The 25,164-nt window shown below is 53.1% G+C and overlaps 1 protein-coding gene across 1 annotated transcript in view; it reads right to left on the bottom strand.

Annotated features, from left to right (window-relative positions):
- Positions 1-294: 294 nt before the first annotated feature.
- The window catches only part of LYRM4 (LYR motif containing 4), an 86,683-nt gene continuing 61,813 nt past the window's right edge, over positions 295-25,164 (bottom strand). Inside the window, exon 3 of the mRNA XM_065913009.1 lies at positions 295-741. Within this exon, the coding sequence (XP_065769081.1) occupies positions 673-741 (69 nt within the window). The 3' untranslated portion in view covers positions 295-672. The remainder of the gene's footprint in view (positions 742-25,164) is intronic.

The raw sequence follows: 25,164 nt of genomic DNA, 5'->3' as shown, positions 1-25,164 counted from the left end.
CTGTGCTTCTAGCAAGCTCCCCAGTGGGGCTGACGTCAGTGATCCTGAGACCACCCTGAGCAGCGGGTTGTAGGACCGGTCTCTAGGTGAGCGACCACACCCAGGGAACCTCTGTTGTCACACTGGGCCTGGGTCTCAGTGGTAGGATGCACCTTGCTCCCCTTCATCCCTGGATCTCTTCCAATCTGTGGACTTCAGCTCAGGGCTGGACCCTCCCTGCTGGGCCCCCCACCACCCTCTGCAGGCCCGGCACCAGCAGGAAACAAAATCGCCTTAATCATGAAGACACGTGTGTCTGGTAGAGAAGGCCAGGGAGACGCTTTCATTTATTGTCAAGGACTGAGAAACACGTCTGGAAATGCTTTATACAGGTGCTTTGGAGCCACAGAGAGGGGTGGGGTGGACGAGACACCACTGTACACGGCCTTCCCTCGAGGCGCTCCAGCTCTTCATCCTGACGCTTGAACCGAGGACAGCCAGCGACAGCCGACCTCTGTCACTAAGGCTGCAGAAGAGGGGACACTTCGCTCAGTTCATCAGTTCTGGAGGGCAGGCAGAGTGAGGCTATTTAAAGCTGATGCAGGGGCCCCTTGAGGTCTGTTGGGGGCCCCACGGCAAACAGAACAGATGCTGCCGGTGGTCCACGCTGCTGTTGGAGGCTGGTCCCGGCTCCTAGGCCCGGGGCTTCTCTTGATTCTCAATGACAAGCTTGTCGGTTGAATACATCTGGCCAATGTGGACCTGGAGGAAAGAGAACACAGAGGTCAGGGACTCGGCTCCGTGAGCTGCGGAAACTCAGAAAGAGCATCCCCAGGGCGCTGGTGCAGACGCGCGTCTTTCTGGAAGCCGTGATGCGGCCAGAGTGCAGTCTCAGCTTTGCTTCCGCTCCATCTTGGCACCGTACGCCCCCACACCAGTTCCCCTGCTTTGGGGACGGTGGGAGGTTCCCATTCATGACTTCTCGCCCCTGGAACAGCCCCAGTGGCGGGCTATCCTGAGCTGGTGAGATCCAGGCTGCCCTGCGCACGGCAACTCCGCACCCACAGGGTTTCTGGCCCTTAGGACTGGATGGAGTTTCCGTCAGGATGGAGTTTTACCGTAAAGCGTGAGTGAGCCTCATCCACACTGGGCAAAGCCTGGCTCTGCACGCACCTGTCTCACTCTCCACCTCTGTCCTCTGGCCTCAGCATCCTCGCCTGTAAGAGAGCCCTGGCGGCTCCCAGCAGATCTTGCCAGTCCTCTGCTTTGGACCCACAACACCATTGGTACCTACAGGGTGTGACAGCCCAGGGCCAGTCACATGGGTGCTGCAGTGCGGGCGGGGTAATGGGCTTCCTGCCACCTCCCGAGGGGCCGGCCCTGCCTCCTAACGTGCCCCCAGGCGGCAGCAGCCAGAGCGATGCTGTGAAGCCTGCTGTCCCCAGTTGGCAGCCCACCTGGGCCACCTTCAAGGGCATGTGTCTCAAAGGCAAGGCAGGTGACCCAGGCATGCTGTGGCCCTGGGTCCTGCAGTCCTATGACCACTGAGACGATGAGAGAAGGAAGCAGAGATGACTTAGGGACATTTGTTGAGGGAAAGCCCCCATGAGCCCTGGAGGAGGTGTGAAGGGCAGCCTAGTCCCAGCCAAGACACAGATGAGTGGCGGGCACCTCCTGTATTGGGACTGTGCTCGGGGGAGATTGAGACTGATCCTGCCCTCAGGAAGCTCAGAGTGTGGGAGGGGAGACACAAGGAGGGAGGTAACTGCAACCTGATGGCTGGAGCATCTGCAGCCATTCTAGTACTAGGAGGTAAGTTTGCCTCATCACACTGAAGATGAGAGGCAGGAAGCAGGAGCCTGGGTTCTTGATGACTGTGGAGCCACCAGCCAGCTTAACTAGCTTATTGCCAACTTTCTTTTACGTGAGAGAATAATCTCTGTATTTTTAAATGTGTTATTTGCATTTCTTATTATACACAATTACACCAAATCCTAACTGATATGAATGCATATTGTGAATTTTAATTGATGACTGATAAAAAAAAGATCACTGCAAAGAAGGTGTGCCTAGGATAAGTGGAAACAATATTACTATCACCTGGGGAAGTGCCATTAACAGACAGTCTGAAAATTTCTCAAGTTGAAACAAAGTCACATGGAGACTTAGAGAGATCTCCTTTTGTCCCACAATACTTGTTTTAGAGTATGTGGCTATTAATATTTTAGCATTTTTTTTTCATCTAGTCTTTTTATTCACTTATACATTTAAAATGTATGCATATATATTCAAGCAGAATATTTAAATCTGGACTCATAACTTTTAAAAACTTAACTTTATATCCTTATGTCATGAAGTAGTCTTTGAAAGGATATTTTTAATAATGGACAAAACTGCACTGTGAAGAGGCATAATTTAATCATTCTCATGTGATGAATGTATGCAGAGTTTTTGCTGAGTCTTGGAGTTACCATTCTCATGTATAAACCTTTTATAGTATCTCTGATTTTTCTTGTAAAAGGTTTCTAGAAGTGGGATTATTGGGTATATAGATATGAATATTTTTATGGCTCTTGATGGATCTTGCAAAACTACTTTCCAAAAGTGCGCATTTGCTTGACAACTGACCCTCTGGTCGGTCTGAAGGTTTGGCAGAACAAACACGTCTTTCCACCTGGCTCACGGTGGTCAGTGTGTGCCCACGGCCCCCTTCCCCAGCCTGGCCCTCCTAACAGATGCCCCGCCAGACAGTTAATGCGGTACTTGCTTCTCAGAGCCAGCATCTACGGGGCTAGATGTTCTCGCAAGAAATGCAGCCCTGTGAGGTGCCTGGTCCCGCTCAGCGCCATGAAGGGCTCCAGAGAAGAGGGCAGAATCGAGAACCAGGGGACGCTCCAAAGAGTTCAGACTTGAGAACGCTGCTCGGGTGAAGCAGGAGACGTGTTGGCCGGTGTCCACCACACCCCGTATCCTTCGGCCCCGAGGACGGGCGCAGAGCTGGCCCCCGGGGGACACCGGAGACAGACTGTCTGCTGGCCAGCGGCCCGAGTCCCCGGGGTGGGCGGGGAAGCTCTGTGAGGCGAAAGCCACCTGGTCGGCACCCGCAGCTGCTTCACCAGGCCCTCCTGGGAGCGGGCAGAACCCAGGAGCCCGGCAGCGCGAGAGCTGGCCCCTCCCCAGGGCGGTGAGCGCAGGAGCCCGGCAAACCGCCGGAGAGAAGCCCGTCAGCGCTCACGCTGCCGCCCCTCGGGCCTGCACGCGGGCCCCAGGCCAGCAGGCCGGCAGCGCGAGCATCGCCCCGAGGGGAGGTGACCCGCGGCTGGGGCCAGCGGGCTCCGCGGCGCCTTTACCCCGCCCGGGGAACGCTGTCCGCGCGCGCCCTTGGACAGTCAGGCCGCTCTGCGCTCTGCCATCCCTACAGGACCCCTCTTCAGGGTCAGTGTGAGCCGATTCGGGCTACAGAGCTGCTTTAGACAAACATGAGAAGCTCAGAGAAAAAGACCAGTTCTGAGTGGGCGCCGGCTGGCTCCCGGAGGCCGGCCGCCGGGCCGTGCCCTGAGCCGCACTGACAAGGACCGCACGGGGCGCGGGCGCGCGCTGCCCCGCTTGGTTACGGGTCCCTGGCTCTGGGCTTGGGGTGCGGGGCGGCGACACCTGAGACGGCCGCACCAGCAGACTCACGACGCACACAGCGGATCCGGAGGCGGCGTCACGGCAACGCAGAGGGGCGCGCGGCCCGGCGGAAGGCTCGGGCTGGGAGCGGGCCCACCTCCTGGCAGCCGGCCCAGCGTGGGCGTCATCGGCCGGGTGTGAGCAGGTGCCCGCAGAGAAAAGGGTGAGCACCCACCCTCTCCACGCCCGGCCCGGGCACTGCCCCCGAGACCCAGCCCCCGGGGCGGTCTCTCCACCCCCACACCCAGGTGGACCACGCCCGGGGCGCGGGCCCACCTTGCTTCCGACAGCAGACACAGCAGGAGGAGGAAGCAGCGTGCCCACGCCCCCACAGCGCGCCTCTCACGCTCAGCACCCCGGGTCAGCACACACACGCCCCTCGGCCGCTCTGTCCCCCTCACGCCCGCCCTGCCGGCACTGCTGTGTGAGACGCCGGACGTGGGCGCCGGCTGTCAGTCACGGCCACACCTTCCTGGGCCAGGAGCCTCCGGAAACACCCCGGGGTGGATGCACCCTGGCACACCTGATTAACGGGGCTCCCTTCTGTCCCCCCCACCCCCAAGCCAGGCTGAAAAGATCACTGCAGTGGACACCGGGAGACAAACACCCCAAATTCATAAAAACAAGGTTACAGTGGGAAATTCTGATATCATTTCTCCAAAACAAAACAGAACCAGACACTCAAGGACTTGGCCGAAGAAAATCCTAAAAAGTCTTCTGTTTCTCAGGTTAATTTACTCTCGATTAGACTTCTGATTTAGTTGCCAGAGAGTTGTCCTTCACTTTCTCTTAAAGCATATCCTCAATGCGCAATCATTAAAAATGACATTGCAGAAGAATATTTAATGACCTGGAGAATACAATTTGAGTGGAAAAGAAAAAGCACAATACAAATCATAATTGAGAGGCAACCATCACATGTCCTGGCTTCACAACTCTGCCCTAAACTCACAGCTTTTTCTTCGTGTAGTCCTGGGTCCCCAGGGGGCAGGCCAGGACTGACCAATAGATGGGGGATTCTGACGTGGTTTCACCCCAAGAAGGCTTCTATGACTGTGACTCTCACGACACCCCCAGGGTGAGGACAGGGGCATTTCTGCCTCTCCCCCCAGCCCTCCCCCTCCACCCCCCAACCTCTGTCCTGCTTCACCTGCTGAGCAATCCATCATCAGGAAAGTCACGTTTACTGGGCAGGTACCAGGCTGAGTGGCGTAATTGCTTGGCTTCTTCCTTTTGTTGTTTCTGTTCACTCATTAACTTGTGTCTGACTCTTCGTGACCCCGTGGATTGCAATACCACAGGCTTCCCTGTCCCTCACTATCTCCTGGAATTTTTTCAAACTCATGTCTATTGAGTCAGTGATGCCATCCAACCATCTCATCCTCTGTTGTCCCCTTCTCCTCCTGCCTTCAATCTTTCCCAGCATCAGGGTCTTTTCCAATGAGCCGGCTCTTTGCATCAGGTGGCCGAAGTACTGGAGCTTCAGCATCAGTCCTTCCAATGAATATTCAGGACTGATTTCCTTTAAGATTGACGGGTTGGATGTCCTTACAGTCCAAGGGACTCTCAAGAGTCTTCTCCAATACCACAATTCAAAAGCATCAATTCTTTGGTGCTCAGCCTTCTTTATGGTCCAGCTCTCACATCCATACATGACCACTGGAAAACCATAGCTTTGGCTAGATGGACCCTTGTTGGCAATGTGATGTCTCTGCCTTTTAACATGCTGTCTAGGGTTTTCATAGCTTTCCTTCCAAGGATAAACCGTCTCTTTAATTTGATTAAAAATGTCTTTTTAGTTTCTCCCTTAATTTTTACAAATATCCTATCTCTACATGACACATACATCTTATGGATGAATAAAAGGAATCAGAAGAATTTAATGACCTGCGTACACTGTCACAACTGGTACACAAATTATGGAGCTGACATAGTCCAACCCAGCCAGGTCTTCTGACTCCAAAACCTATGGCCTTTCCAAATAATATATCCATAACAACACCTCGCTACTTTATCAGAGCTAAGTAAGCCTCTCAAGGGTCAAGGAACAGAGGGAGGGAGAAGACGGCCAGCTCCTGGGTTGGAGATGGGCCTGGAAAGGTGAGAAGGGATCTAGGAAGACCAAACTTTGTACTCTAGCACACATCCTCTGAAAGTGTTTCTGTTCCCTCTAATTAACACTTTAAGCAGAAGCCCCGTGTTAGTCAAACAGAAGCGCCCACGGCCCCTCAGGCCGGGCTGCAGAGGCTGAGGCAGGTGGAGAGAGCTCTAGCTGTGGGCCTGCGGCAGGAGCTCCCCGCAGCCAGAGGCGTTTCCAGGAGGGGATGGGTGGGGTGTTAGCTGATGAAGCTGAGCAGGGAACCCACAGGCGGCCCTGGGTCCCACGGAGAACTTCGCTTTGTGATGCTCCATGAGGAGCAACAAGCCCCCCACCTGTGTTTCTGAGTCTGTTCTGATTTTGCCAGGATGGCACGCTGGCTGAGAGCAGAGGGGCTGCCAAGGCCGCTGCGAGCCCTCTTTGGGGGAGGTGAGTCTCACTCGGAAACGGCATTTTCCTTCCTGACCGGGGCAGGGGGCCGGCCCCGCTGAGCGTCCACAGGCCCGAGGGCAGCAGGAGGCCCCAGGACTGGGGGCGGAGGGAGGAAGCCCCCTCCCGTCCCTGAGGGGTCAGCGGGCGGTGCCGCTCGGCCTCCTGCCCCCGGGGTTCCTGGAAAGGCCCCAGCCCCAGGCTCGGGCGTGGCTTACGGGTCACACTTGGCACACAGCTGTGGTGAAAGGCGCAGCATCAATCTCCGCCTGAGCCCCTTCAGAGGAGCCGATCCGCCGGCATCAGTGACAGTCACGTGCTGTGACCAACCCTGGACCGCCCAGCCCAGGACCTAGTCACCCCCAACCCCGCCCCAAGGAAGCCTCGCACCCCCAGCAGTCACCCCCTCCCGCCCCAGCCCCATGGATTTACTCGTGTCTCTCCGGGTTTCCTTATCTTGAATTATTTCCTAGAGACGGAACCGTACAGCGTGTGGCTTTGTGCCAGGCTTCTTTCACTGGCGTGATGTTCTCCAAGCATGATCGGGAACTCGCAGATCTCAAGGCTGACTTCTGCTGCATGCATACGTCCTAGTGCATCCAGCCCCTCTTCAAGCTGAAGGACACTTGGGCTGTCTGGACCTCTGGCTGTTGTGAACAGTGCTGCTAAGAACATTTTTGCACAAGATTCTGTTTAAATAACTGCTTCAGTTCTTCGGGAGTGGAAGTGCTGGGGGATGAGGTGATTTTATGTTTAACTTCATCTAGAAACCACCCAACTATTTCAACACATGCCAGAAATTTTTTAAAGCTTCCCAGGTGAGTCTAGCATCTAGCCAAGCATAAGGACCCAGCTGGTTAAGATCCAACTATCAATTTTTATATACAATAAATGACAAAATAAAGATGCAACCAGCAAAACTCAGACACGAGAACTTACTTCTTCAGCAAATGACAAGGGAAAACAAGAGTGTGTGGGGGACGATATGGTGAACCCACAGATAGGAGACGTATTATCCAAAACCTTATTTGCATCCTAGGCCAAACATACAAAGTTAAGAAAATAATATTTGTGAGATAACCTGAAAATTTAAACACTGTACATTTGATGATGGAGAAGAAAGTGGCAACGCACTGCAGTACTTTTGCCTGGAGAATCCCATGGACAGAGGAGCCTGGTGGGCTACAGTCCATGGGCTCACAGAGTTGGACATGGCGGAGCAACTGAACGCACATACTTCATGATATTAAGAAATTATTGTTAGTATGTTCATTATAATAATGGTATTGTAGTTATATTTCAGAAAATAATCTATCTTCCCAAGTATGTACTAAAATAGTTTCACATAAAACATACATTTTCTCAAATAACATGGGTGGGCATATGCATAGAATGCCATTGGCCATGAAGATGTAATTACGAGAGGAGGGTGAAGGGTGATGGGTACTCGGAGCTCATTATACTGTTCCTTCTACTTTTGTATTTGTTCATATTTTCCTGTAAGACAAAGTTAATAATAAACTGGTATAGGTATCATGAAAATCAGTACGGAGGTTCCAAAAAAATTAAAAATAGAACTACTATCTGATCCAGCATTCCCATTTCTGGGTATATGCCCAAGGGAAATGAAACCAGTCCCTTGAAGAGATTTCTGCACGCCCAGTCAGTGCAGCGTTACTTCTGACAGACAAGGTATAGAAGCAACCAGTGCTTGTTGAAAGACGAATGGATAAAAGAGAAAGCCGTGTGTATGCGCATGCACAGACACACAGAGCAATATTACTCACCCACAGAGAGAAGATCCCTCCATCTGTGAAAACATGAATGGACCCGTAGGACACTGGGCTGGGACAGACACAAAAGACAATATTGCATGATCTCATGTGTATGTAGAAATAAAAAGAAGAAAACCCAAACTCACGGAGTGCTACGATGAACGGTGTTTGCTAGGGTGAACGGGGAGGGGACATGGGTACTGATCGAAAGGTATGAACTCTGACTGATAAGACGAGACCGGCGTGGAGACCTAAGGGTGTCCATCTCATGGCGGCTCCAGTTCACATGGGTGTCCTGCATGCTTGCAACCCGCTGAGACCAAATCTCAGTGCTCTCACCACACACACAGAGGGGGCTATTTGCGGGTAGGGTTTCAATCAGGTCGGCTGTGAAAATCATCTCAGAATGTGAGTATGAAAACATCATGTCATACGCTTAAATACACACAACTTTTATTTGCAAATCAAACCGTAATAAGGCTAGAAGGGAAACAAGAAACAAACAAAAAAATCACAGCCATTGCAAACTAACACTGGCTGCAGATGGAAGCAGATGTCTGTTTGTTCAAGGAGCCTCTTCTCTGCTCCTCGCTGCCCTCTCTGAGCTAACTGCCTCCCGGGACTGTGAGCTGCGTGCCCGTCAGCAGAGTGTGCTTTCCGGGCATCGGAATCACCTCCCCAGGCGGGGTCCACTCTCGATGCCGCGAGTCATGTCTCCTTCAAAGACAAGGACTTTCTTTTAAGTTTTCCTGCTGACTCCATTCAGAAAAGCTTCCCGGCTCTAGAATTTGAAACAAACCCAATACTTCCTTTTTTTACGGTGGTAAAATATGCACAAAATAAATATGCCATTTGAGCCATTTTAAAACGTACAGTTCTGCGGCATTAAATATGTTCAGTTTTGTGTAACCATCGCCACCATTCATCTTAACTTCTATCCATCTTAACTTTTTCAAATTTCGTGTTTTTTTCCCTGGATAAAGACTAAGAATTTAATCCCCGAAGAAGAGTAGTATTAATGTTCACCGAACCCCTACTAGGCGCCAGGCACTTACACTGGGCACTTAATTCCCAGAACGGGCCCTTCTGCTTTGCTAACACTCCCGGGCAACAGGTGTGAAAGTCTCTGCGACTGCAGGGTGAGAGGACAGAGGCTGGGCTGGCGGGAGCCGGGGGAAGGCTGCTCTCAATGGTGCAGCTGCCAAGCTGAGAGCTGACTCATCGGGCTCCCGGCCCGAGCCCGAGGTCTGGGGAGAAGCAAACTTCAACCCACCCCGTCAGCACGATTCCATAAACGGGGCTACTGCATCACGGCTACAGCTTCGATCAACAAGACACTTCCAAGTAAGGCTACAGAAACCAAGTTCAATTCACAGCACAGGTCACGCTGTATTTACAGAAACCACAGCCAGTGCTGGGGGCTGAGGAGTTACATAAAAGTGAAGTGTCTGTTTTTAAAACAGTACCTCTTTACCGGTTTTTTCATACTTTTGATGTAATGATGTTTAATATTACACCTTTTTTATTTTAAACAAAGTTTAAAATCTGACGAAATTTAAAAAAATGTGGGGGGAGGGGGAATTTATAAGCACATGATGCGTACGTCCAAACCACACGAGCTTCAGTCACGCAGGACGCCTGCCTGCCTGCCGTTTCTCAGAGAAGCAAGGCCCCAGGCTGTTCCGGGTCTGCAGAGCGCGTGGCCCAGGCCCCTCTCGGACCACGGGCTTGGCTGAGGAGCAGCCCCTGGCGTGTCAACTGGCTCTGCACCCGTGGGCACGCGAGGCCTCCTGCTTCCTTGCTTCTTAGGTTCTTATGCAGTCAGTAAGAGCCTGTTACGAGTCTAACACGGTGTACTTAAAAACAGTTTAGACGGTAAGCTTTGTAACATGTATCTTACCAGAGTTTTATTTCGAACTTTCCAGTTTTTGCATCTAGAGTTTTCATGTCTGAAAAATCTATACTTTATATAAAGTAACTGAACATTTTTCATATTTGTGGGATTGAAAACAAGACTGTCCCAGGGCCCAGGGCCTTTGCAGGAACGGGAGAGACGGGGGATGGGGGGCTGCAACCCAGGGTCCTTGCAGCTCCACATTTTCTATTAAAAGGACGAGTCTCATGTCTGTTCTACCCAAGGCTCCACTCTCCCTTCCGCAGGTTAGCGGTTCAAGGGAGACCCCGCCTGCTTTGTAGTTTTTCCCTGCCCATGTAAAACATGGTTTTCCCTCCATGACCTCACCGTTCTTCAAAGAGATGACGTTAACCGACAGCATCTTTCTGGGCTCACAGTCACGCCTGATGTCGAGGGCTGGGGACACCGCAGCGACTCAGCCTGGAGAGAGGATGCGGTCGCAGCCCTGTGCCTACCTGCCTGCCCGCCTCACCACCGTGCAGCCCGCGGTCCAGTAGCTGCCTGTCTCCCTGCCCGAGCCTGGATCACCGCCCCGCTGCCCGTCTCCGCCCCAGCCTGGATCACCGCGCGGCTGCCCGTCTCCCTGCCCCAGCCTGGATCACCGCCCCGCTGCCCGTCTCCCTGCCCCAGCCTGGATCACCGCCCCGCTGCCCGTCTCCCTGCCCCAGCCTGGATCACCGCGCGGCTGCCCGTCTCCCTGCCCCAGCCTGGATCACCGCCCCGCTGCCCGTCTCCCTGCCCGAGCCTGGATCACCGCCCCGCTGCCCGTCTCCCTGCCCCAGCCTGGATCACCGCGCGGCTGCCCGTCTCCCTGCCCCAGCCTGGATCACCGCCCCGCTGCCCGTCTCCCTGTCCGAGCCTGGATCACCGCGCGGCTGCCCGTCTCCCTGCCCCAGCCTGGATCACTGCGCGGCTGCCCTGGCAGTCTTAGCCATCCAGCGCTCTGTGAGACTTCGAGGAGCTGAGACCCCCGTGTGCTGTCTCAGGGCAGGGAGACCTCAGCGGTGCCCCTGCGGGTCCAGAAGGCCCACAGGGAGGCTGAGGCGGCCCCTGAGACAGTCAAGCGCTCCGAGGCCCCAGAGGCACTGCAGATCTCCTGCAGCGGTGCTGCCTGCGGTGCCTCTTAGGACACGGGCTATTGTGGACAGCGGTCCAACACTGACCCAGTAACCTTCTCCTCTGGCTGACACAGCAGATAAAGTGACTGCTGCGGGGCGAGGGGCCTCCGCCCGGGGTCACAGGAGCCCGTGCTGACTTGCGAGCAGGTGTCACTGCTGAGACACTAACCCTTCCTGCTTCTTGCCTGTAATATGCTGGTGACCGTGATGGGCGGTGAGAGGCAGACCGCTGCGGTCACAGGACCCTGTGCTTCCAGGAATGACTGAGCACGAGGCTCTGCCCGGTGAAGAGCCAAGCGAAGACACTGTCATCTCTGCTCTGACCCCACAGAGTTCTAAAGGTGCTGCAGTCCCTCGTGTAACCCTCGGACACGCGTCACCCCAGGAAAACCCCGTGCCCGAGGGAGTGAACGCAGAGGCCCAGGAGAGCCAGTGAGACCTGGCAGTGTAATAACACGCTCCAGCAGCAGGTGGCAACAGAGGACTTCGCCAGTGACTGGGCAGCAGGTTCTGAAATGCTGGGAGGCAGCTTTTAACGGCTATTGTTTAAGTGATTTATGTGTTTGCATTCTGCTCAACCTTATATATGCATTGCTGAATAAAACATTCACAGTGTATTTTCCACCGGCAGCTGAGCTCCAATTCCAAGCTTCTGAATCCTAATTCCCAAGCCCCTGACTGCAGATTGCTTTCTCCAGAAGAACCATTCCATCCCCAGGAGAAGAAACGCTTGGGCGGGATGGGGCGGGGGCGGGGGCGGGGGCCGGGGTGGGGTGGGGTGGGGTGGTCTGGTGTGACAGCCTCACCGGAGTGGCTGACCAGGTGTGTGCTGCCCCCTCCTCAGGGGCCCCCTGCCTCCTCCATCCCTTGCTGCCTGCTCAGACGCATGACCCGACATGTGGGGAGGAGAGGGCGGCCTTGGGCCGGCTCGGGCAAGGAGGGCAGAGCGGCTTGTGTGTAAGGCATGCGCCAGGTTTATAAGAAAGAAAAAATTCTCACACACTCACATAGGATATCAGGTTTCCCCCTGTCCTTCCCAGAGACCCCCTGCCCCAGCCCAGGCATGAGCGGCCTGGCGCGGACGCCCAGGGGAAGAAGCGTCCCTCGTGAGGTGCGCGGCGGGCCGGCCGCGGCGGGCAGTGCCATCTGCCGGGCCCAGCGCTGGGCCGGGCTGTCCTGGGCGGGGGTGGTCGCCAGCCCAGCGCGTCGCTGGCCTGCGAGGCAGGCCCTTCCCGCCCAGCCTCAAGCTGCCCCGCCCGCCTTTGTCTCTATTTGAACAAAGGAAAGGACATCCACTCGTGATGAGTGGAGACAAGATGATTCTCATCTTCCAGGAGAGGAAAGGAGGCTTATAGAGATTAGGACGGGAGCTCAGCCTCCCGCGGCCAGCGTGCGCTTGCCCAGAGCCGCGGGCAGTCTGTCCTGGGCTCTGCGGTGCGATGGCCAGGACTCGGGCAGGGCCCCCAGAGGAACAGGCTCCGGAGAGCGGTACGACCCTCGTCACCGTGGGGCGGGGCCACAGGCGAGGCGGCTGCCGAGGAGGAGAGACAGACGAGCACTCCTCCCCTCGCGCCTCTTTCTTGGTGCACGCTGGTGGGGAACAGCATCAGACGTCAGGAGGCCCGCAGCCTGTCTGCACCAGACCGCCGCGCGGCCGCGTCCAGGGCTCCCTCATCGAGGCTGCCAAGTCCCTGCTGTGGCCTGGGTTCCCTCCAGGGCCCCCAGAGCGCGTGCTGGCTCCTTAAAGGCCCTCCGGCTTCACCCGCTCCTCCCATTCCGGCCCTCAAACCCCGCCCCCAGCCAGCCTCGAAGGCGCTCCAGTGTGGACCAGGCCTCGGAGCCGGGCTCGCCGCCGCCCCCGTCAACGCTCGCACACAACCCACGCGCCCGTCACGGCAGCCCGGCCCAGCGTGTGGCACGTCACGTGACGGCACACGTTCTCTGTGCGCCTGCGCGCACGCGGGGTCACCCCCCGCCACCCCTGCCGGCTGTGTGCTCTGCGTCATGTGGGGCTCACCCCCCCGCCCTCTGCGCGCACGCGGGGCTCACCCCCCCACCCCGTCCTCTGCGCGCACGCGGGGTCACCCCCCGCCACCCCTGCCGGCCGTGTGCTCTGCGTCATGTGGGGCTCACCCCCTGCCCTCTGCGCGCACGCGGGGTCACCCCCCCACCCCGTCCTCTGCGCGCACGCGGGGTCACCCCCCGCCACCCCTGCCGGCCGTGTGCTCTGCGTCATGTGGGGCTCACCCCCTGCCCTCTGCGCGCACGCGGGGTCACCCCCCCACCCCGTCCTCTGCGCGCACGCGGGGCTCACCCCCCCACCCTCTGCGCGCACGCGGGGTCACCCCCCGCCACCCCTGCCGGCCGTGTGCTCTGCGTCATGTGGGGCTCACCCCCTGCCCTCTGCGCGCACGCGGGGTCACCCCCCCACCCCGCCCTCTGCGCGCACGCGGGGTCACCCCCCGCCACCCCTGCCCGCCGTGTGCTCTGTGTCACGTGACGGCACGCGTGTGACCAGCGCCTGGGAAGGAGCGCGCCCGCGCGGGGTGCTGAGGGCCCTTCGCAAGCCTTTCCCTGACCTCGCTGGGAACCAAGACCGGGCCTGTGTGTTTTCTCGCATCTCAGGTCCTCTCCTGAGACAGGCGCCGCCGCCCTCGCTCACCCGTGAGGAGAAAGCAGAGCTGTGAGATGCCGTGATGCTCTGCGGCCGCCGAGCTGGTAAAGACGGCGAGGAGGAGGAGGAGATCCCTGAGCATGAGCGATGGGTAGCACCTGGAGCACGTGGCAAACGCGGGGTCCTGGACGCAGGTACCAACCCTCGGGCTGAAAGAACGGGAAGACTAACAGGTTGTGGAAAGAAAAAGTGTCACATTCGCTGACAGGGGCTTTCCTCGTGGCCCAGCGGTAAGGAATCTGCCTGCATTGCAGGACACGCGGGTTCCACCCCTGGATCCGGGAGACCCCCTGGAGGAGGACATGGCAGCCCGCTCCAGTACGCTTGCCTGGAGAATCCCATGGGCAGAGGAGCCTGGGGGCTACGGTCCGCGGGGCCGCAAAGAGTCGGACGTGACTGAGTGAGGAAAGCAAAAACTTTATCCAGTGAGGAGACAGATACACATGAACACATGTGCACACACGCGTGTACACACACACACTCTTTACAGCAAGCAAGAAATCAACTCTCCCAACAATAATTATTGAAAACGACAGCCTCTTACTTGAAATCATTTTCCATTTATATGGAAGATATGTAATAAAACAACTGCTAATTAAATCTATAAATGTAAAGATGACTTTCTCATTTATATTGTATTTGTATTTCCATCTCTAAAATAAGAGTTTTGGATATTTTATTCTGGAGCTTAAGTTTAATTTTCTAAACTTAATCTAGATGTAGATCTAGAATAGATCCTTTAATGAAATTTCATTTTTTTGACATGATGCTTATTTGGTACAACAAAACTGTGCTTTAAACTTGAAACTTTGTATTAACTGTTACATTTTTAAGGGTGGCAGGATGACACAATATTTCAGATAAGCCATTTGTTCAGTCCCTAAGTTGTGTGCCAACATTATTGCGACCCCTATGTTCTGCAGTCCTCCAGGCTCCTCTGTCCCTGGAATTTTACAAGCAAGAATACTGGAGTGGGCTGCCATTTCCTTCTCCAGGGGATCTTCCTGACCTAGATAAACCACTGGGTGAGTAGTGCTTTGCCAATTTACCTTTCTGTTAGATGTACAGTCCTGAGTGCTTCGTAACAACTCAGTGAAACTTCATTAATGTGCACAATATCAGAGAAACAGGTACAAATTGCTGATATGAAGCAATATTATGGGCATGTGTGTTTAAGCAAGAATAATAAAGTGAGGACCTGAAAGAAACCATACTCACAAAGACACACTTGACCACAAGCTTTCCTACGAGAGGCCCTGCAGTTCAAGACTCGGACAAGGAGCAGCTCTGACCGCCCAGCTCATTAGTTCTCCCAGGTCCCAGGGACACAGACACCAGGGATGGTGTGGGGTTCATTACCGCAGACTCGGAGACGGAGGAGAGGGAGAGACGGTATGCTAAAGCGAGGTCACACAGTTAGTCACAGCAGCTCTCTTGGATGCTGGGTTTCAGAGCCGAAGCTCAAACCACCGCTGATCCTTGCTGCTTTTCTGGACGTTCTCCAAGTGTCCTTCGTCGGGGCAGGGAGGAGAGAACCAGAACTGCAGGGATCACCTCAGCTGCCTGTTCACTTGTCTCTCTGGGAACAGCTACCCCAGGGTCAGCAGGCGCACCGAGGGTGTGGGACAAGCAATCTAACAATCTTGGTATGTCTCATGTGAAAAAAATACAGCCCGAAGGCTTCCACTGCTGTGGAGATCAGGGCATCAGAGGGCTTCCTGGATCTGAGTGCACACCTGGTAAGCGGGCAGAGCTCAGATAAGCTCCCTCCTGCCCCCTAAGCTGTGACTGGGAGAGTGAGACTACGAGATGAGCGAAAATTTGGAGTCAATGTTCCCCTAAATTGAAACACAATCATTTATAAATGTAAAAACCTGATAAATCATATATGTGTGCATATATGTGCGCACGCACACACACACAGATGTGTGTACATGTGCGGTATAGGAGCCATTTCAAGGATAGGTTATCTTACGAGCTCATCACGGTACTAAGTTGGTCGTTCCTGTAAATGATTTCCTACAAGTAAAGCATCCTTCACTTAACAGCATGTCAGTAACTCTGGGATACTTGTGAACAAGCCGGCCAGCTTTCATGCACAGAGGCCTCCCCGAGCCCTTGCTGACTCTCAGCCGCTCACCCTTCTCATGGGCGGGGCAGGACGGCACTTCGAGGCAGGCCTGGGCCACAGCTGTCTGGCCCACCGTGTGTGTGGACATGCCAGCACCTCCGGAGGAGGCTCCCGGCTGTGGGTGATGTCAGTGGCCGTTGGAAAAGCAGGGCTTTGAAATCACAAAGTTGTTTCTAAAGGCTGCTCGGTACTCCAGCTGCACAACCTCTGAGCCCTTTTTTATAAAATGGGACACGGACGCTGACCTCACAGGATGAGTCCCTAGGGCACACCCAGAGACTGACTAAATACAAGCTTACCTTCCCTTGTCCTTCTTAATTCTGCTTTCACCTTCACTTCCTCTGAGAATTACCTGTGTGCTATTTCCGCCCCCTGGATGGAGGGCTGCTGCAGGAAGGCAGCCTTTGGGTGACGCCCGGCTGGGGTCCCCGTGGCGGCTGGACCAGCCCCGGACACAGAGGGTGACACACACAGGCTGGCTGAGTGAATGACCGCATGGCTTTAATACTCTTGTCAGCGCAAATCACTGGATATGAGAATAACTGGACTTTAGAAATAAATCACGAACTCAACCTCACTTTATAGACGAGGCCACCAAAAGTCAGAGAAAGTGACTGATTTGCCTGAGGTCAACATGCAAGTCCACAGACCTACACACTCAGCTCTGAGCTCCTCCATCCACCGAGTTCCCCCAATGACATCGCTGGGAGGCAGGAGACGCCAGAAGTGTTTCCTAGGAGGATTTCAACCACCCAAATAACTTATGCTGCTTGGGGAATCATCCATAGGAAATAAAGAACTTGTAATCTGACAGCGCATCTGTAGTTAGCATTGCAGCACCTGGCGTGATGGACTAAACAAGGGGAGGAGCTGATTTTTGATAACCCTTCATCCTCTTAATCTATTATATAAAAAAGGACATCCCACTGGATCTTCTTTGGTTAAAAAGAAATACAAAAAGGCACAAAAGGGAAACTCTGATAACTCCAAAGGAGAAAACAGAGAGCTTGCCCCCCAGAAGTAGCATATCCCAGATGAAAACTCTTAACTGCAGCAATTAAACCTGAGAACACCCTCTATATGGCCACAGAAAACACTGATTCTAAATCACTGGCTCGTCCTTAAATTCTGCACAGAAGATTACCTGATAAGTGCTATCATAAACGGTGTGCTCAATTTTTGCCTAAGTCATAGAATAATCAGTGGAAAACAATCCTGTAAATGAGATAGTCTAAGTCTTTGAGCCACTAATTTGAATCAGTGTCCGTCTGGAAGTCTTCCATGGCTTCTGCTCAATGTCCACACCCCCATCAAGTAAGTGTCAGAAATCCTGATCACACTCCATACGTTCAGCCTCACAAGTTCGTAAAACATTAGCCTATTAAGTTAACACAGAAGTGCAACTGAGCGGAGTTAGATGGCAGGAGGAATGTCATACAACGCCTGAAGATGGCGGGTAGGTAAGGGAGGATTTCAATGTATTCCGACACTCGCCTCCCTAGTCCCCAAGCCCTGGCTGGGATGGGAAGGGAGGTTACAATGTGGGTGACTTAGACAGAGTTGAGTGGAGGACCCCAGACCACGAGGCACGTACAGGAAACATCGGGAAACAACTCCAGCCCCTCACTCTACAGGCTGAAAAATCTGATTCACAACTGCAGGAACTGACTCAGAACTGCGTACTGAGTGTGTCTGGCAGGGGGGTCTCACAGCGCAGGTCCTGGCACCCCAGGCCTGGGAACGTTTACGACGTCGCTCTCAGAGGATGGCTGGCTCAATGGACGGTTGGAAAGAAGAGGGAGTCAGAAAGTCTTTTCCGATCAGAATCAGAGGACCCTGCACTGTCTGCCGCTGGACTGATTGCTGATAACACTGGAGAAACACACGGCAGGTTTTCGGACACTGTCTTCACTAGGCTTTTAACGTCTCAGCTACCAGGAACACACACACACAGAAAAAATCATCGATGCTGATAAATTCTCTCCTTTTCCAACAGCTGAGTGTTTGGGGCTGGGGCTAGGGCTGGGGGTGGCGGGAGTCGTGCACACATCTATCACTTAGTGATCTTACATCAGGATGTCTTACAACCCTCCAGGAAACGGGGATTCTAACACTGGTTCTGCCACTACCTGCTGTCCAGTGTTAGGTCTGTTTTCTCCTAGCCACTCCGAGGCTAAAATGATACTGCAGGCATCGTTCAGTCCCTCAGTTGTGTCTTTGGCTCTTTGCAACCCTGTGGACGGCAGTAAGCAAGCCTTCCCTGTCCTTCACCAACTCCTGGAGTTTGCTCAAACTCACGTCCATTGAGTCAGTGATGCCATCTAACCATCTCATCCTCTGTCGTCCCTTCTCCTCCTGCCCTCAGTCTTTCCCAGCATCAGGGTCTTTTCCAGGGAGGTGGATCTTCGCATCAGGTGGGCAAAGTGCTGGAGCTTCAGCATCAGTCCTTCCAATGAATATTCAGGTTTGACTTCCTTTAAGGTTGAATGGTTTGATCTCCTCGCTGTCCGAGGGACTCTCAAGAGTCTTCTCCCGCACTATAGTTAGAAAGCATTAATTTTTGACGCTCAGCCTTCTTTATAGTTCAATTCTCATATCCATACAGTTCTACTGGAAAAACCATAGCTTGGACTGTATGGACCTTGTTGGCACAGCGACGTCACTGCTTTCTAACACGCTGTCTAGGTTTGCACGGGGGCGCACTGGGAAGACTGGAAGGCACGGAGCAGAGACCCCTGGTTTGGCGCAGCCCTCAGGCTGGCTGTGCCCCAGCCAGGCCTTGCACACGCTCCCCGAGGAACAAGCCCCAGTGGCCTCTGTGGCTGAAGGACAGGGCTGAGAGCAGGGTCTCAGATGTCTCTGGAAGCAGTCTGGGCAGATCAGACACTCTCCGCAGGCGGCCATACAGGTTCACAACCTCGGTCACTCAACGCTGAGCTCTGTAGGAGTGTCGTCTATCTTGGGCAGTGTCTGCCAAAACAGGAGGTGAAGGCAGACAACGAATAATCTTCTCGTGTCCAAGGTACCAGGTGTGCGGCCACCAGCTCTGAAGGGGAAGGCTGTCGTCTCAGGACGAGGCCCCGACCCCGTCTCTGCCGTGGCGGGCGAGGCCCTGGAGCAGTGGGGCGCTGGGGAGGGGCCGGGACCCCAGGCCTCTGCGGGGCAAGAGGCAGGGACTCTGCCCATAAGGACGGGATGTCCGAATGGAAGAGATCCGAGCGACTGTTTGAATAGGGACTCTAGTGAGCTCCGGGGAAGAACACACGGCGGGCAGCGAGGAGGTGGGAAGGGGCCGGTGGGTGCTCGTGGCCCAGAGGTGTTGTCTCCCCGGGTGTCCTCAGAATAAACCCCCACCACCCCCGTCCACTCCACGAAAGAGCACCTCATCCCATCTGCTTCCTGCAGACAGGAAGGGCTCCACGCAGGGAGACATCTGGGTCCCCTCGGGAAGAGCACTCACGCCTGCCGAGATAGCCAGCTCAGCGGCAGGGTCCTCCCGCCGCAGGCGCACCACGGAGCTGCTACAGGCTGTGCCTAACCCCCTGCCCAGCCTGACCCCGCCTTTTCCAAAGGAAAAAAAGCACCCTTCCAGCATTTTGATTCCCACCTGATGAGTAATGCCAAGTTCACCTTCTAGAGCTCTTCCCTTAAACTCAGATAAACAGCACAGCGCAGAATTGTAGGTTCAGAGGTCTGCAACCCTTACAAAACAGAGAAAGCATGCTTGCAGGCTCTTAAAATTGCATGGATATCCCCTCATTATAGACAGATATTGAACGAAAGCCTCCAATATGGAAAAGCATCTTCCCATGAAGCTTCAAGAATAGACGAGTATGGCAGAAGTTGCCATTTTATTTTATGACTGATAATTTCCCTTTAAAAACAAACATTGAAGGGAATAGGACCTGGGAATCTGCTGAGGACTAAGATGCAGAGCTCTGATAATCGGTGCTTTATTACTAGGCTCAGGCTGCCACTTCCCTCACTTGCGAAAGTACAGACGCAGCAACAGTTTCTCACACGATTAGACATTCACAGCCAGTTAGCATTATTAAGTGTTCTTGGTGGGAGCTCTGCCAACAGGAAGCAAGTAAATGGTGTCTAGTTTTTTTTTTTTTTTTTTTTAAAGAATACTGAGATTTTATATTTACAAGAGTCTGCTTTAACTAAAGAAGAAATCCTGCAAGTTACTGTAAAATAGAAATAACACAGCTCAATTCCCGGAGGCAGTGTTTAGCACTGAGATTTGCTTTTCATCTCACCTGGCTTAATCATGAAACCGTGAGGGATAGCTCCTGTTTGCCTCAAGATCAACATATTAATCCATTTAAAGAAATGCCACAGGAGGCTGTTCCCACTTTTCTTCAGGAGACAGACTTTGATTGTTCTTGTTTAAAACTGAAGACCTCTCTCCAACCTAATGATGCCTGAGCCAGAGTGGGGTCACAGCTGGATTTAAATCAGGTTCATAAGCAAAGCCGGTGGTGAGAGGGGGGGACTCTCACCGGCCCCACAGCAGCTGGGGGGCCCGCCGCTGCTGTGGCTCCTGGTGGAAAGGGGTGCGGGTCCCTGAAGAGGGGGCCACCCTGAACCCCAAGTCAGCAGCAACACAGAGCGTGCCCCACTCCGTTTATTACTGGGGAAGACTCAGAGAAGGAAGGAAAAGCAGTCCCTACTCCCCCAAAGCTTTTATTTTGTATCTGTTCATCCACCTATCCATCTATATGTACTCGTGTGCGCATGTGTGTCTGTGCGTGTGTGTCTATGTGTCTGTGTCTCTCTGTGTGTATGTGTGTGCGTGTGTGTGTCTATGTGTGTATGTGTCTGTGTCTGTGTGTATGTGTCTCTCTGTGTGTGCGCAAGTGTATGTGTGTCTGTGTGTGTCTGTGTGTGTGTATGTGTCTGTGCGTGTGTGTGTGTCTATGTGTGTGTATGTGTGTGTGTGTCTCTCTGTGTGTGCGCATGTGTATGTGTGTGTGTATGTGTGTCTCTGTGTGTGTGTGTGTCTGTGTGTGTGCTCAGCAGTGTCTGGTCTCCCCCGGGCACTGAACAACCTTAAACAGCTTACTGGGCTCAGTCCCTCCCGCTGTGTCCCACCCTGTGTGACCCCGGGGACTGCGGCCCGCCAGGCTCCGCTGTCCCTGGGATTCTCCAGGCAGGAACACTGGGCGGGTTGCCACTTCCTTCTCCAGGGCATCTTCCCGACTCAGGAGCTGAACGCACGTCTCCTGTGTCTCCTGCACTGCAGGCGGACTCTTTACCCACTGAACACTAGGCGTCCCTGGCGACTCAGACAGTAGAGAATCCTCCTGCAATGCAGGAGACTCCAGTTTGATCCCTGGGTCAGGAAGACCCCCCCGGAGAAGGAAATGGCAGCCCCACTCCAGGATTCTTGCCTGGAGAATCCCCATGGACAGAGGAGCCTGGCAGGCCGCAGACCACGGGGTTGGACTGCAGAGAGCCGGACAGGACTGTGAAAGACTTTCACTTCAAACAGCTCAGTATGAGTATTAGAATATCCTTAGTGTCAGCATTTGGAATAACTTTTGAAATCAGTTAAAGCAGTGTAATATAAAATATTAGAATACAGCACATCAATTATTTTTGGTTACTGAAGAGGAAAGCAAATAAGACATTAATCACTGAGAAGAGCAGTTAGAAAAGCTGCATGAATTATGTAAAAATTTTAGTGATGCATTTCCATTAGAGGATGGTAGTATGCACAGTGGAATTTTAAAAATAAACATCAGAACAGCCACCACCAGCAGTGTCTCACAGGGAGACGCTGAGGGGCTGGGTGCTGTCACAGCGCTGACCTGCCTGGGTGACGGTCACGACTCCTTCATCTGCGTGATGGGGCCGGGAAGGACGGAGGACAACAGATGGATGCGCGGACTCAGGAGCCATAACGTAAAACATTTCCAAGCAGAGCACGTGGCATGCCTCCTCACTCCATCTATCCTGCCACGGATGTGTCCTTTATTTCCCTGAAGATGACGCGGGTGGCTGGCAGCAGTGAGCCTGGTGTGTGCGCGTGTGTGTGCGTGTGCAGTGGGGTGAGTTAGAGCTGGGGAGCAGGCGGCAGGGGGCATCTGTTTGCTCACATTTCATGCTAATGGAAAAGATAATTTTTCTTTAGGGTTATAAGTAAGTGTGAAGCCATCTGGTGTCTCCTGCTGTTGCATCCTTTAGATCTTGCCTGTTTACATGCCCGTGGCATCGAAACCCCATTCACCTAAAACAGTAAGAGTCAGAGGGCGGTGTGGGTTGCTGGAACCACACACGGTCCTGGGCTCCAAAGGTGAACTGCCGCGGGCTGTCGGTACTGAAGAGGCGTCTGAAAGTGTGAGTGACGTGCATACTCTTATTAAAAGTAGAGAGAACCCCCCCCCCCCCAAGGGGGAACCCCTCCACGTCACCCTGCCACCTAGAACCACCTGCTGTGAAGTGAACGTTCACATTTTGCATCCGTTTTTAAAAGCTGGTTCCAGTCCTTTACGTATTCTCTTTTCAGACATTTTCTCCCATTCTGCTCTTTTTTTCGCTTACTGTTGTTCTTGATGCCACAATTTTAGTACAGCCCAATTTTTTTTTTCTTTTAACATTTTTTGTGTCCTATTTAAGAAATTGTTGCCTATTTCGAAGGAATGCAGATGTTTTGTTCTCCTCTGTTGAAAATAAGATGACAGGCCCCATATGGAGTTGACTGTTCCAGGCCACAGGTCACCAAACGGAGACTTAATCATAGTTTCTACCTCTCCCAGAAATGGAATCTTGAACCAGCCCATCAGGAACCACCTCATCAGCGGTCATTAGCTCATGGGCCGGACAGGCCCGTGGCCTCTAAGGAGAGGGATCCCGCCACCGGCAAACCAGGCTTACGCCCCCAGTCCCACCTCGGCCTGGGCCAGCCCCTCACTCCGCACAGCTCCTTGGAGCTCTTCCGCTGGGTCTGCACGGAACGCTGCCTGAGCCACGAGTTGTTAAAAAACGGTCTCCAAAATCTACTCAGTTGAACCCTGTTCTTTAATGGCTCTAAAACTTGTTTTTTCCTTTCTCACTTACATCTACAATCCACTTTTATGCATGAACGGGGAAGAGGTCAAGACACTCGACCCTGCAAACAGCCATCCGCAGACAGAACACCGCTGACGGAAAAGGCTAGTGCTCTGCATCTCTGCCCAAAGTCCGGAGACCGTCCTTGGTGGGTCTCCGCCTGGACTCTGCTCTGGTCCACTGATCACTAGCCTAGCCGTGCACCAATGCCAAACCATCTCAACTGACAGAGCTTCAGAAAAGCTTCCACGTGGGCAGTGGAAACACCTGTTCTTTTTCTTTACGCATGCGTTAGCTTTCTCTGGTCATTTGCATTTCCATGTGAATTTTTAAATGACTATCTCAGTTTCTTCAAAAAAAAAAAAAATACTGCTAGTTAATATGATTGGGAATGTATCACTTCTATATATGAATCTGAAGAACACAGACAGCTTTATAATATTGGGTATTCCAATCTGTAAACATGAAATGTCCCTCATGGACAAGTACACATGAAGGTATTCATCTTCACGAGTCATTAGAGAAATTAAAATTAAAGTTTCTGTAGCCACTAGAATGGTTAAAATGAAAAAAAAAAAACCACACAAAAATACCAAGTACTGTGGAGATAAACCACTGGACTATATATTGCTGACAGATGGGATGCAATTTGGTGCATCCACTGTGGATGCTTGACAGTCCCTTCTACAGCTGAACACACACAAACCAATCAGCTGGCAATTCCACTCCCAGAGTGACCATGCGCCTACAGACAAGTGCCTCAAAACAGCCCTGGAAATGGCCCACATGCCCCTCAGCGGTAGAAATGATAAAACACATTTTGTGGTGCCTTCACAAGTGATTAAAAAAAAAAAAATACAGCCTGGAGGAGGAGCCATCCACACCGCAATGCAATAGTATGAACAGATCTCAAACAATATTGGGCAAAACTAGCTAGAGTCCATTACGGAACGTGAAGAAGCAGGTAAGCCACTCCATGTGATGAGGCGGGGTACTGGTGATCCTGGTGGGGCAGGGTGATGGCAGGGGACTCGAAGGGCCTCTGGTAAGATTCCTTTTATTGACCTGGGCTCTGAGTTAAGACGTCTTCAGTAGATGAACCTGGGGTTCCCTAGGTGGCGCAGTGGTCAAAGAGTCTGCCTGCCAGTGCAGGAGACGCAAGAGACATGGGTTCCACCCCTGGGTCGGGAAGACCCCCTGGAGGAGGGCATGGCAACCCACCCAGTGTTCCTGCCTGGAGAGTCCCATGGACAGAGGAGCCTGGCGGGCGACAGTCCTGGGGCCACAAAGAGCCGGACACGACCGAACACTCACACACAGGGGATAACACACACCCAGCTGTACGCTCACGACGTGGCGCCGTCTACACACCTACATGTGTGTCTTAACAAAATTACTCCCTTTTGATTATTTCCCCCTCCCCACTCTCAGAGCAGTTCCGTGAGCCATCTAAGGGAGCTCTTTCTTCCTGACGCTGAGGATCAGCTGACCCACAGCACCAGTTCCAGGGGTCCTACACCGTGGGTTGTTCCACAGAAGCTTTCACATGTGGAAATCAGTCTAAATGCAGTACTTTGGGGGCATTTTTATCTCTTCTTTTTTTTTTTTGGCCGTGTCATGAATCTTGTGGGATCTCAGCTCTCTGATCAGGGACTGAACCCAGGCCACGTCAGCAAAAGCCTGGAATCCTAAGCACCAGGCCTCCAGGGATGTCCCTGGGCATTGAACCATGCCGAGCTCTGTAAGCATCTAGGTGGAAGCACTTTCTTTACCTTCATTTTGGATGTAAAAATGGAGAAATAAAAAGTATGAGGCACCACCACCTCCCGTTCACACGACCACTTACTATTCTGACAATTCCAGTGATTCAGCACTAGACCTACTAGGACCACAAGTGTACGTCTGTGTTTATTTAATGAAGAGACGATGTCATGTCACAAGAATGAACAGCATCGGCAAGGAGCCCGTTAGCAGTCCTTCTGCAGACTGGCTGTGCTAACGTCTGGCTGCCCCAACCTGCTTTTCTGTAGTATTGTGTCAATATTAATCAGTGGATCCAAGCACAGAATCCTGGGACATTCGTTTTTAGGTGTGACGTAACAAAATTTCCCCCAAACTGGCAATGAATGCTAGCTTGGTTCCTTTTAGTCTATTATACCCAGAAAATATGCAACTGTGATTGAGGCTCACATTTCTATAATCCACTAAATGAAAATTTAAAATGAAACTGAGAATTACAGAAAAAACTGAAGTTGTTAACAAAGGCAGTGAGCTGGAAGGCTAGATGGACAAGTTTAGTTTTTTTTTTTTAATTATA

The sequence above is a fragment of the Muntiacus reevesi genome, chromosome 20, assembly GCF_963930625.1.
Source record: "Muntiacus reevesi chromosome 20, mMunRee1.1, whole genome shotgun sequence".
In the NCBI taxonomy this organism is placed as follows: domain Eukaryota; kingdom Metazoa; phylum Chordata; class Mammalia; order Artiodactyla; family Cervidae; genus Muntiacus; species Muntiacus reevesi.
The sequence above is the reverse complement of the archived record's forward strand: the minus strand, read 5'-3'. Positions and strand labels throughout refer to the sequence as shown.